Source organism: Thunnus albacares, chromosome 8 (genome assembly GCF_914725855.1).
Source record: "Thunnus albacares chromosome 8, fThuAlb1.1, whole genome shotgun sequence".
NCBI lineage: Eukaryota > Metazoa > Chordata > Actinopteri > Scombriformes > Scombridae > Thunnus > Thunnus albacares.
The window spans coordinates 28,273,977-28,287,784 of record NC_058113.1 but is presented as its reverse complement, the minus strand read 5'-3'; the positions used below and the strand labels follow the sequence as shown (position 1 = coordinate 28,287,784).

At 41.8% G+C, this 13,808-nt stretch overlaps 1 protein-coding gene across 4 annotated transcripts in view; it reads right to left on the bottom strand.

The window, feature by feature from the left end:
• Positions 1-13,323, bottom strand: part of LOC122986897 (ubiquitin-conjugating enzyme E2 E2) — a 48,776-nt gene extending 35,453 nt beyond the window's left edge. The window contains exons 1-4 of one of the 4 annotated variants that reach the window (XM_044358397.1): positions 13,161-13,322; positions 11,664-11,791; positions 11,370-11,553; positions 9,817-9,867 (exon numbers count right to left, since the gene is read on the bottom strand). In XM_044358397.1, coding sequence (XP_044214332.1) covers positions 9,817-9,867; positions 11,370-11,545 — 227 coding nt within the window. In that variant the 5' untranslated portion in view covers positions 11,546-11,553; positions 11,664-11,791; positions 13,161-13,322. Of the gene's footprint in view, positions 1-9,816; positions 9,868-11,369; positions 11,554-11,663; positions 11,792-13,113; positions 13,135-13,160 lie in introns of those variants that run through there. The other 3 variants (XM_044358399.1, XM_044358396.1, XM_044358398.1) reach the window with 3 other exon arrangements.
• Between the last annotated feature and the right edge of the window lie 485 nt (positions 13,324-13,808).

The window sequence follows — 13,808 nt, the reverse complement described above, 5'->3', positions numbered from 1 at the left end:
AAGCCCGCGAATACCGCCGTGCGCAAATAAAGCCATTATCTGCATTATTTGCCATTCCGGTTCATTCCCCATGGGCACTTTTTTTTTTTCTCCCCCCCCCTAATGGCACCGTCATTCAGTTAAGATCTTCTTTTCTTTTTCTATCGGTGTGGCTGCTGCGGTTATCAGGAAGAGGAACTTTAATGAAGCAATCTTCTTTCCCCCGGACCGTGAAAGAGCCCCAGGACCAATTACTGCACAGCTCAACAGCTGAGGTGACACCTCCTTCCTCTGTTCTCTTGTCTTTATTGTCTCAAATGACATGGTTTGTTTTTTAATCAAGCCTTTTATTGTTCATCTGTACAATGAAAACTGCAATTACTGACCGGACGGTTTATCTAGCAAACAAGGGAAATGGTTGAGTAGGTGGATGCGTGCTTTCCAAGTCGAAGGGAATAACACATTTTTATTCCCACAGGAAAGCAGCCTCGCATGCTGGGCTCAATCAGTCTAAACAGCAGTCAGTATTAAACTGAGGAAGTATACTTAAAAAAAAAAAGAGAGAGGTTTGAAGAAGTGGCCTTTCACTCGGGAGGTTTGTCCTCACTGGGGTTTAGAGTTAACAAAGCTGTAAGTAAAGCAGGGGATCTGTTTATTATCCTCAGCCCTCCTTTCTAATTCAGCAAGATGCTTCTGAGGTACAACAGAGATTTTTGGTGTGGTAAGCATTTTTTTTTTTCCCCCTTCTTCTTCTTCTTCTCCTTCTCCGCATCTGAGCTGCTGCATGCAGCCAGCATCTGATGCAGAGCAAATGTTTGCCTCTGGCTAAAAATGAATAATGCAGAGCATATATAGCATTACCATAATACACAGGCTTTGCATAAAGGAAACAGCACAACATCATGATGAGTCATAAAAATATCACTTAGCCAACAAAGCACTGCTGTGTACTCAGGGTGAAGGATGTCACAACAACTATAATAATAATAATAATAATAATAATTTTTTTAAAAAAGCTTTAGTTCAATAATGAAGATCTCATGACCCTCAAACCAGGGTTGCACAATTTGACAGGAAAAAAAAAAAATATTTGAGGAATGAATTGTTCAAGATCTGAATCACGATTGATGTGCAACTTTTTTTTTTCTTTTTACAGCATAAAAGTTAAAAAAACAACATGTGTGTCTGCTGGGGGGTAATTATAAACATTTGCTTTGCTTGAATAAAAAAAAAAAAGAAGTAGGTTTTCAGGCCAGAGGATTCATAAGAAAAAAAAACAACCTAAAAAACAGATTTGCCACTAAGACAAAACTGCAGCTTCTTGCAATTTATGAACTAAATTAGTCAAGACTATGACGTTAATATTTCTAATTTCACAGCCCTGAACCACAGTCTATTATTCAGCCCATAATTGGAGACAGTCTCTTCAGCTTCCTTGCTCCCACCACAAAAAAAAAAAACTCTCTGGGCAGCAGTTTGGCCTTATGGCTGAGGAAATGGGACTTTTTAAACCGAAAGGTCAGCAATCAGAACAAAACTGAGCTGCCAGATCCGCTGTGGAGCCTGATACTCTATTGGTCTATTCCCTTGTCACCGTATTAAGCTCGGAGAGGTTTGCAGGTACAGAAATGTCATGTGATTTTTTTTTTTTTTTTTTTTAAAGCTCAACAAATCAGCACAGAGAGGGGGGAAACTCCTTCGGGATGTTATTCACTTCACAATTTCTAATAGAACATTAAGTGTGTTAACATTTCATCCCCCAGACCGCAAATATGTCATTAAGACACTTCAAAATCTTCTTGGCAGGAGCTTTGATTTGTGACTTCAGAGGGAAATCCGTTCAGTTTTGATCCCAGTCGCGGCAGTAATGGGATCTCAGAGCGATTGTTTACTTGTGAGTTACTGTATTTGTTCGCTTGCCAAAAAAAAAAAAAAAAGGGAATCTTCTGTTTGCTTTCGTGTCAGCCTCAGATTACCGTTTAGGCATTCTCAATGACCTAAACTGCTTCTGTGAAAAGTTGGGCGTAATGGCAACACTCCACCGCTAAATGTCCACACGCTGTGCTTCATGCTCGGTTTCCCCGCGAACCCATTAATAACATTCTGGACAAATGTTTGCCAGAAAACTACCTCACGAAATGAGAACATTGAGAATTCAATGACACACATGAATCAAGACGGGCTGTGTTCACTGTCAAACAAGTGCCGCAGTGGAAAACATTAAGGATAAATTAAACTCAGGGCCCGATGTCAGAGGGAAGGAGAGAGAGAGAGAGAGAGAGCATATGTTACTTTCGTTTCTATAGGAGTGAATTTATTTCTTTTTTTCCCACTCAAAACTTTGTGTGAGGAGAAAAATATGATGAAGGCAGATTGGTTTGCTCAAGAAGAAAATGAGTTTTAGCAGATGTTTCATAGGTGCACATGAAGACTGGTGGCCCTAACAAATCAGCAGAAGCCAGTCTGGCACGCTCCATCTGCATGCTGTAACATCCTTCTGCTCTTGTACCAAGCTTAATACATCATCTTTGTCTATTTTTCCAGACAACATTTTTTTTTTCCTCCCCCTCCTCTGTCTTGTGGTCCTTTCTAATGCGCTTTTTTTAATATATTTATCTAAGATATAATACAATACATGTTAGCAAATTGAAGCAGATTTTATGTCTTTTCCATCGCTGCAAATGAAGGAAACAACCGGACCCCATCGTTCACTCCTTCCATGCTCAGTTTTAATGGCGGTGATCTTGCTTGACTTGAGTGTGACTTGTGAAACTGAGTCACTACTGAATGTTGAAATTTAAATGCAACTGAAGTCGTGGCGTCGAAATTTTTTTTTTAACTTTTCGATCCATCTGTTTTAATTTATGTGGTTTGTGTTTTTTCAAAGTAGTGAAGCAATTTCAAAAACTTGATTTTTAAAGTGTTTCTCAGGGTTCAACAAACACAGGAAATTCCAATATTAAAAAAAAAAATCTTTTGTTTACCTTTGTTACTGGAATAGGATTGGTTAAATTCAGACACCAAAAATTCAAGACGAACAATTCAAACTTGAACATTCGAGCTACCGAGGCCGAGCGACGGAGCCAAAAATGTTTTTATTTCCAGCTTCATTGTGAGGATTTACTCCCTTTTCTGTTTTATATCGTCGTAAACTAAATATCTTTGTGTTTCAGACTGTTTGTCAGATGGAAATTAGGTAATCAGTTGCTTTTAAAAATGATTACAGCCTGTGTTTCTTTCCATATATGTGACAACTCAACAGAAAAAATGTGACTAAATTCTATAAAATCTTGTTTCCAGTTAGTATTTCCCTCCTCGGTCTTTATTTCACAAGCATTTCATTAACTTTAAAAGGTCCATTTTGCCCCCAAAACCCCCCTGCCTTGTGCCTGTGTAAATATTTGATATGCTTTCACACAAACATCACTAAGAAGACTTTTTATTTATTCATCATTGTGAAGAAAGCGATTCTGATTCTGAGGAGCTACCTCGATGAAGGTTCCCACATTTTGCAGTCGACGGACGAGACCTTCGCTAAAAAAGGTCAAGAACATGCCAGCGTCAGACACAGATGGGTGAATATGATTCATCAATATTTATAAAAAAAAGGTAGTGATTATGGGACAAGACATCGATTAGGGACGATTCATCCAAGGTCAAGTGTAGCAGTCGTCTAAAAAAGCATTTCACTTGTTTTTCTGGCTTCAAATTGACATCACATCTCAAATATCCTACTCATGATCATTTATTGAAGTTGTCATGCACAATATGTTGATCAGCCTCCAACACCCTGGAGCTCACCGCCCCCTCCCCACCCCTCCACACCCCTTCTCCTTTCCTCCAGTCCTCGTCCCTCCGCTCTCTCATGAATATTGATAACCCTTCCTGCTGTGCTTAATGGTAACGCCGTGAAAAATGATGCTGGGTGTGTCACTCGCACATAATCCCCCAGGGGCCATGGCACAAAACTAATACACAGCCCTCACAGACATGAAGATGATCCCATCAGCCAGAAGAGAATTAGCGGTCAGAACCTACAATAAAAGACAGCCTCGTTTCTTGGTGAGCCTCTATGATGATGATGATGATGATGATGATGATGATGATGATGATGATGATGATGATGATGATGATGGAGATACATATTCATGTCAAGGCTTTGAGCCAAGCAAACATGACTGACCAGCTGTGAGACTCGTGAAAAGGACTGTTCCCCTTGCAGCTTGTGTGATGTCATCAGGGAGTGACAGCTCTGTTTTGGGCATCTTTTGGGCATTACATCACACCAGTAACATTCAGGGACAAAAGGGAGGTTGTTTGTTCCAGCGGCCAGACATGTAATACAGCTGCACCCACAAAAAAAAAAAGAGGAGTGACATTCGAGGTGGTCAGTCTCCACGTGATGAAGCGGTGTGCATGAAGTGAGAGTGATACTCCAGATGTTTGGAGAGTGATGTCTGTCTTTTTTAGCCTTTCCGAACCCAAAAACACAACAACAAAAGTGTAATGAATGGATTAAACTCTAGTTTAATCATGTTAGCGTGTCTGTCTAACTAGCTTACTGCCTTAAAATGTAAGATATCTCACATTTATCCTCATCATACATGTAACTATCTCTACATAGCAATAGGACTAATGGAACTAATGGTTATTTCTATTATTAATTAATCTGCCAATTATTTTCTTCATCAATCGATTAACCGGTTTGTCAATAAAATGCCTGAAAATTGTAAAAAACACCAGTTATAATTTCTTAGAGTGACATGGTGACATCTTCAAATGTCTTGTTTTGTCCGATCAACAGTCCTAAAGCCAAAGAAACTAAGTTTACTGTGATGTATGACGCAGAAAAGCTTCAAATTATCACCTTTAAAGAAGCTGCAACCAGCAAATGTTTGATATTTTTGCTTAATAAATGACTAAAATGATTATGATCATCTCCTATAGTTGTTTAGTCTTCTAGATGGATCATTAAAAGGTGACGAGGCCGACTTTTTGCCTTGGGACAAGCAGCTTTAGTCTTTTTTAGTAGAATATCATCCATGTGGCCATCAAACCACTAAGGGTGTTTTTTTTTTTTTCTTCCGGGGCAGATTTGGGTTGCGCCCGACGCAGATAAGACCCACAGTGAGGTTAAACCCGTGGGAGGACGTCCTGTGGTAAACTGAAAAAAGCTTATTTCAGCTAATCAAGAGCGGTGGTGAGTTTGTGTCCGTCGGGAAAAGGGAGGTTCTGTTTGCTTATGGCTTCAGAGACCTCGGCGCCGATTTAAAGATTGTGTACAGATGGTGGAATACTTTGAGTTATCGCTTATTAATCCTCAAACTACCACCGCTAAAGTACGCTCTCTATGTACTGCATTTTCACTTTATTTTATCTTATGTTTAGTAATATTATCAAGGGGGTTTTATTTGCCGTTTTATGTACATTTACATGTTTCTTTGTTCATTTTACGTCCTTTTTTCTGATGTGAAGCATTTGCTGCATGTAATTTGATAAATCTACTAGCGACAGTTGTCATTTCAGCCAAAAAACGACTGAAAGTCAAGCGTTTAGAAAAGAGAAGCTGCTTTGTCTACTTCTGTCTGAAATCAAGGACTCACTGTTGTAAAAGTTACTAAAGAAGTGTGAGCGGTAAATCTGCCGCCGTTATCATTGTAAACCATTATGTAGCAACAGTTTAAGTGCTCTCAGTTAGTCATTTTCAAAGCACTACGGGAGCTATTCAGTGATTAACTTTTGTAAATTACTTTTTTTTGCTCCATCAACTCTCCCTCGCCCTTATCTGCTTCCACTTCAGTTAGTGAGTTTCTTATATTTCCAAGAGTGACTTCTGACTACCTGACAGACAAGAGGAGGATGAACTTGTTACTCATAAAACGCTCAAAAGACTTAAGGCTGCGTTGCATTTAATCTGTTTAAGCTTCCTCCAGCAGAAACTGGTATCATTGCCTCGTCTACAATGGGTTTTTCTGCTGTGAACGTCAGCGGCTTTTGATAAAAAAATGCCTTTGCTCTTTGGATTTGGATGGTTTGCCTCTAAAAGCCTGATGTTTACTACCATGTTTCAGACAGCTGAACATTGTTCTGTTATCGCTCCGTTGTAGCTGTAATGAAAAGTATACGTTCAGGCATCGGTGTGAGGAGTAGAAACACATTAAAAACAGCACAGCGGTCCAGAAAACACAAGGTGAATCACCGCCGTCAACAATGTCAACATCGGCGGATCGACGCCGCGAGGAAGGAATAGCAACAACTCGCTCACAGCCACCGCGCGGCGTCCTACGAATGCAGCTGAAACAATAAGACTCAGCTGCGATGCAAATGCAGGAGATAAAAGTGACAGGTAAGGAAATATAAACCGAGGGAGAGAGGAAGGAGTATTTTTTTTTATGACAGGAGAATATCGGAACAGGCGGGAGGAGGAGGAGGAGGATGATGAGGGAGAGACGGGGTGTGAATCTAGTGGGAAAGTGAAATAGAGCAAAATGATTCTTTCACATAGTGTTTCAACGACCTTGGAGGCACATAATATTTTATCTACTTCACCTAAAGCTCAAACTTATGAAGTCAGGAGGATTTGAAAATGAATCAGCAACTGTTCTGATGATTGATTTGTCATTTAAGTGATTTTTTTCCAAGCAAAATAAAAGCACTCATTTGTTCCAGCTTCTCAGTTGTGATGATTTTCTGCTTTTCTGTGTGTTATATAACCATAAACTTAATATCTCAACAGCTTTAGGGAAACTGATGCAGAGCTGCTGTGTTTAGTCGATTGCCAACTATTTTGATAATCAATTAATTGCTTTGAGTCTTTTTTTTTTTAAAGAAAAAATATTAAATTCTCTCGTTCCAGCATCTTAAATGTGAATATTTTCTGGTTTGGGGTTTTTTTGGGGGAAGATTTACAAGAAAAATATTAGCAAAAACAGCACCTAGGTGGATTTTCTAGATATTAGACAACAGTTTCGATTCACAACTGTCAACTGAAGATTGAATTTTGTGGTTTCGACAACTTCAGTCACCAAATATACTGTCAGCGGACACTTACAGATGATAACAATAAGAACTGGAATCTTTAAGGCTTTGAGGATTTAATAATAGAAAACAAGCCTGTCATGTTTCCTCTTGTGTATCTGACTTTTATTCCCAGTTAGATCATTGTAATATTTGTGCAACTTGTAGACAGGGAAAACACTACTTCCTTTCAAACGCTGCTTCATTTGCATCAATAAGTGTAAAAAAGCACAAGCTGCCTGTACGATATACTAGACATGTATGACAGTGAGAATAATTGCTGTGTCAAATCCTCTCGGGCTTCAACATGTTCTTGTTCGTTTGATGCATGACAACTGCCGAGGTGACGGGCGAGCTGTCACAATGCTGAGAGTGAGATAAAGCTCGGAGACTAATTCAAATACTTGCTTGCGTTTCTCCGAGTGGTGACACAGCACCGAGAGTGTGACAGTTTTCTTCACACAGCAATGGAAATTGATTTTTTTTTTTTCAAAAAAAAAACAACTTAAGCATTAATATAACAGACTCTTTATAGTGACAAAAAGCTAGAAAACATTATGATTTATCAACACAGACAGGTTATTGTAACATCAAATGTAGCTGCAGGTTAACACTAGTAACTGTGGATGGATGTTAGAAGAGGTGGGATGGGTTTTTTTGTTTGTTTGTATGTTTTTAAGATAATTTTTGGCACTTTTTCCATTATTGGACGGTGCAACAACAGTCCCCGGCTGCACTCAACCAGGGATGTTGCGGTTATGTGGCATGTAACCGTTCAGCTACCGGGGCTCTCCTGGAGTGGGTGTTTTATTAGAGTTATCAAGTGGACACCTCTTGCCACAGATGTTTCACTGAATTACATCCGCAACACTTCCAAGGTGGTAAATTCTGGCTCTCAGCACTCATCTGTGCACATCTACACTAGAAAAAGACAAGAAGCAGGGCTCTCCATTTTACAGAGAGAGAGAGAGAGAGAGAGAAACGCAGCGCGATACCTTCCACGGCCCCCCGAAGGCGATACTGTCGAGATCGTAGGTGATAAGAAGGAGACTGCGGATTTTAAAACTACATAACCAGGACGGCGATCCTCTCTGACCAAGCAGCGAGGGGAGTCTAAGGGGGGGCTCCTCAGCCGACGGACGGATGAGACGACGTACACGTCAGCTTGGCCCTCCAGCGTAGCGTTTGTTGAATGTACCCAAGTGAATCTCTTTAACACAACTCTCTGTCTGCCTCCTGAAGGGGGGCCAACAGTCTGTGACTCCATTTGTCGCGGGAGGAGAATGAAATGAATAACCTTTCAGGCTAACCTGGCTGGCAGCGGGGGAGCGTGTGGCATACAAATGATGACACTAGCTCCGCCGTGTGCACTCATTCATGCGAGAATGTAAATGGTGTGCTGTGATCGTTTGCATGAGAAATTTAGTTTTTGATGCAGCTGACCCCCCCCGCCTCCCCTCCCCTCCCTTCCCCTCCCCTCCGCCGCCCTCCCCTCCTTTTACCTCATTGTTAACAGAGGGCTAATCTATTTGGGTGCATCACAGAAAACACATTATTAGATTTTGGTATCATTTTTGAGTGTACAGAGAGGGAACACACACAGAAAAAGGATTATCTTGAAGAAGCTTAATTGTTTCCCAGGCAACTAGTTCCCCCCACTAAGACGATGACTGTGAAATTTCCGCTAGCGATTATTTTACTTTCAAATGACTTACTCGTGTCCTCAAGCTAAATCCTTCATGTGAGCCAACCTAGTTTTTTTTTTTTTGGCGAGGGGGAGTTTGAAATAGATTAGAGTCCTCGAGGAAAAACAACATCTCTTCTAGCCTCCGGTTCAATAACAAAACTGAGCTGTGAGCTGGAATGAAAAGGTTAGCTCAATGTTTATCGTTAATGATGGTGGGGTTCTGATGATACCCAGCAGGGGTGATTAATTCATGCAATAAACAAGGCTGTCTAGGGTGTAGTAATTCCAAATCGCCAGATGAGTCATACAAAGCTGTTTTCCTTAATCATTTTAAGCAGGTGCCTATGAACAAATACAGCCAATCCGAAACGGTCAGAAAACATCTCCCACAAGTGTTCCCTGATCCTGTCAAGACGGACTTGTGGAGGATTTTCTGTCTTAATTGTGCTGATTCAGAGATTAATTATTGCGCCGTATTAAACAGAGGCACAATTAATGGCAGTGTGACTTTGTGTTATTAAACTTAATAAAAAAGCTGGCTCCTGCGCTGCATCCCAAAAGGCATGCCTTTTGTCACGTCAGGAGAGACTGATGCACATGTGGTCCGCCACTCGCTCGCGACCATATCTCTTCCTCAAAGGGCTGAGAGCCGCGGCAGCAGCACACAATAACCATTGTCTGTGGTAAATCCCCAGCAGAGCGAAGGGAGGGGAGGGGGGGCGGGGGGGGGGGACCGTACGAGAATCAAAACAGGTTTTAAAGTCACACTACCGCTCGTTTTTCCACCATTTCAGTGCAACCGTAATAATGTGATCTAAAGGGGGGCTGCGTTTTCAACAGAGATTGTGGCGTGCGTTATGCAGCAGCAGCGGCGGCGGCGGCGACAATGCCAGAACGGGCTCGAGTCACTCTAATTCACCTGAGATTACCATCTCAAACACAAAACACAAACAATGGCATTATGGGAAAGGAGACAAAAGCGGGTGCATTACAGCGCGGCCTTTCCTTTATAGTAACAAGCAGCCTTGAAAGCAGCACATTTCTGCCATCTACATCCATTAGAGCTTCAGCATCTGTACGTACAGGCTTATGAATCATTAGGGAAATCCCTTGAAAAGATAACATCTTCTTACCTGCAGTTCGGAGGTGGGTCTAGTGTTATTTCTGCGAGCTCTTTTTGAATCCTGGAAGAGAAAATTTGTATTTGTTAGATCTATTTTTGGGGGGGTGTCAAAGATGAAATCTGCAGTAACAGTCATTTCTCTAGTACATGAACTCTGTGTTTCAAACTCGTGAATGTTGCTTTCAGTCATTTCTTCAACCACGTGGAGCCGCAGCACACGTTAAACACAACATCTAATAACATATCTCTCCAGAACATCTCATATAATCCAAATATTACCATGAGAGTTGTAAACGGTTGTCATGACGTTTGCCGTCCATACGGAAAAAGGCCGGGAGAAGTTTTTGATCTCAGCTTTAACATAAAACGCTCATGTTCGAGTTTCTATGCTGCGTTATCTGTCGTCATTTGTCTGAGTTGCATAAACACAATTTAAAAAAAAAAAAAAAAAAAAAAGGAACATCAAGCATGAAGATAAACACGACCGCTTTGAGAATTTACAACAGATAACTGTGCCAAATAAAGATTCATAATGTGAAGAGCACTTGAGTGCAAACGCAGCTGCTTAACACGCGTCAATATAAATACACCGCTCTCCTTTTTGTGATAATCAAATAATCGTTTTAAGTCATTTTTCAAACACATTTGCTGCTTCGACGCTTTAAAATGTGAGATTTTGCAGCTTTTCTTGGTCATAAACTGCTGTAAATGTGATTATTTGGGGGGTTTTGGACAGTTGATTGGACAAGATAAGATGTGATGGTGTGATTTTGTGCCCTAAGATACTGTGATGAGTGTTTTCCACTGTTTTGATCAAATGATTAAATCGAGAAAATACCCTGCAGATGAATCTATAATGAACGAAAAGGATCATCAAGCATGAGGATAAACGTGTCTGCTTTGAGAATTTACAAAAGGATAACCGTACAAAAATGATGATTCATACCGCAAAGGGCAACTGAGTGCAAACGTAGCTGCTAAACTCATGTTAATATAAACAGCACTTCAGAAAACAGTGAAACCTCTCCATGTTACAGGCTCTCGTTGTGCTGAAGGCCACTCGTAGAGACTGCCGCTTTCAAGTAAAAAGCAAAGACATACAAAAAAGGGAGATGTTCATAACATCAGTTGCTGTTATAAAAAGACTCGGCAGCGGCTGCAGCCAACCCTTTTGCTCAACTGGTTGCATAATTCTGTCATCGCTGGTCTTTTTTGGGAACAAGTGCTAAGACTGGTGGAGGTAAGTGTTGGTGGTGTTTGGCGGTGCAGGAGAGGAAGGAGTGCTGCAGAGCATGAGGCTGGAATGGGAATATCTCTTTCAAAATGACAGTAATGACACTCCAGTGCCGAGCTGTGTGAGTTACCTCCTTTCTGTGGGATTAGTGTCGCACTGAATAGCATGCATGTTTGAAATGACAATGCATGTGGGACTATAGTCTTTTTATATAACTTCACACCCCCAGGGCACAAAAGGGAGAGGCCTTTAGTTTAACAAACAACCCCTGTGTAAATGCCGCTCTCCAGAGCCAGATTCAAGCTTCTTTTTTTTTTTTTTTTTTTTACCTCTTGGCACTAGTTGAAAGTTTAGCAGCAGTTTTACTCGAGATCTTGGTCTCCTTCTTTTTAGGCTGTGCTTGCTCTCGTTCCTGTTCAGGTGGTACCGATTCCCTTTGTTCAATATCTGAGCTTCCCCCGCTGGTGCTGGGGCTGTCGTCCGGTCTCTGCACTTCGCTGGACATCGTGGGCCCTGAAAAAAGTGGACGGCAAATAATGTCACACCATCCCCGCAAGCGTGGGCAAAGCAAGTTTCCACTTGGTAGGACAATAAAGATGCTATATAATGTCAAAATTGCTTGCCTGTGCCTTTTCTCAGCAAAATGGGCAGATTTCAAAAGGGAAGCCACAGTAAGGAGGGTTTAATTCAATCAATCTACAGCTGGATGTGGCTGAGGGTTAAAACAGGGCAGGGATGTGCAGATTGAAAGCTGTTGAAAGGACATTTCAAGAAGACTAAATCAATGTGGATTAAAGATGTACAGAGCCATTATATAGGCCTATATATTTAATTGTTTGGAAGACTTTATATGGCCTAGATTTATAATAACAGACCCTAATGCTGCCCTCTGTCATCGCTTCCCTCCTTTCTTTAAACAAATATTGGATAATACTGTGATTTGGGGTCAATGTAAAGACAAAAAAAAAGACTCAATAGATTAATAAAACAGCTCTTAAGATCCCTGTAGGGTGATTTAGCATAAAAGTAATATACATCTCATCAGTGACAGATCAGAAGAGACACTTGAAAATGAGGAGACCATCCGTGAAAACGAGCATTGCCCCGGTTTTGTTGGAACAATTCAATCCCCCCTCCCCTCCTCCCCTCTTTTGTAGACGACAAAGACAAAGCTAAAATGGACATGTTATACAATAAATATTACATAAAAGTAAACTGATAGATAGAAGCTATTTGATAAGTAGTTAAATCAAAGACGACGAGGTGAAGTGGCGGAAAGCTCGCCTTTCCCGGGGGGCGTTTCATGGTAATGATAGGGGCATCAACGGCTGAAATGTACCCGGTTCAATAGACGTTAAGAGATGCCAGGATCGATACGTAGATATTATAGCCCCCCCACTCACAAAAAAATAACAACAGAGACAAGTTAAGACGTCTATGTGTTGTCAGACATCACTTAATTGCTTTGTCAAACCGGGTAGGTCAACATAAGTGCGGATAAAAACACACAATAGGGGTCGACTGGGGGACTGAAACCGAGCCGTCCTACAAAAGCGATCATAAACATTATTGGGAGCTAGCTAACGTTACAAGGCCGGAAAAGTAGGGTGCGTTACAATACCGCTGAGGGGCATTTAAAAACAGAAAAAAACAAAAACAAAACAGGGACAAGCAGAACAGGCCTCGGTGTTGTAAACTAAATGAAAAGACGCAGAGAAGAAGGCGTTTCTGCCGGACTCCTCCGAAACAGCCGACGGCGGTGGCTGATGGAGGGCGGTCAGCGGCAGGGCCAGGAGGGGAGCAACGGGGGCAAAAAAAAAAAAAAAAAAAAAATGTGCGGATCCGTCGTCCGTTTCTGGAGTGTCCACATTGTGCGTTGAAGAGCAGTGACCCAGCCTCGGCACAAAGGGAGGCTCGTCCCACACATCCACCACCACCTCCTCCTCCTCCTCCTTCTCCTCCTCCTGCTCTCTCTCTCTCTCTCTCTTTTCCTCCACCTCCTCCTCCTCCTCCTCCTCCCCCCCTCCTCCTTCTTCACTGGAAAACGACACTTTTCACGGGACATTTACTTACTTTTCGCCTATCTACGAGCGGCGGCTGAACGCGTGTGTCGGTATTACCTGGCGGCTGGCCGTCGATGCTGCAATTCCGCGTCGTAATCCCAAGGTACCGAAGAAATTATATCCTCACACGGCCGTCTGCTCGCTCCCGTGTCCTTGCTATTTAACTGGAGGTAGCAGCAGCAGAAAAGCGATTACAGAAAACTGAGGCTGCCCCGGACCGCCTCCACACGCGCGCTCCCGACCTGCGCGCACTGCTGGTGCACGAGGGCTGCATTGGTTGAGAGAAGTAGCCTTGCGCGAGGAGGCCCTGGATAGACTTAATGAATCAATTAAAAACAATGAAAATGAAAAGACAACATTGTCGGTCCTGTCATAAGTAAATTGACATTTCATATAAAATGTCTACATCACTTCTTCTTTTTTTTTCTTTTCCCCTGTGTGAATGCAGGAGTGTAGCTGGAAATGATGGGTCCCATATGTGCAGGAAATGTTGGCCCCCTGCATTTCTGCACTTCCCTTGTTGCATATGGGCATTACATGTCCACCATGACGCACTCACATATTTTGACCCACACTCCCACTCTCAGGGCTGTCCCACTTTGAAATCTGCAAGCGAAAGCTGGCTTTTTGAGCCTTTTAAAGGACGGGTTCACTGTGTTAAAACAACAGTCAGGTGTACAAATGAATGCTGAAGTGCAAAGAATG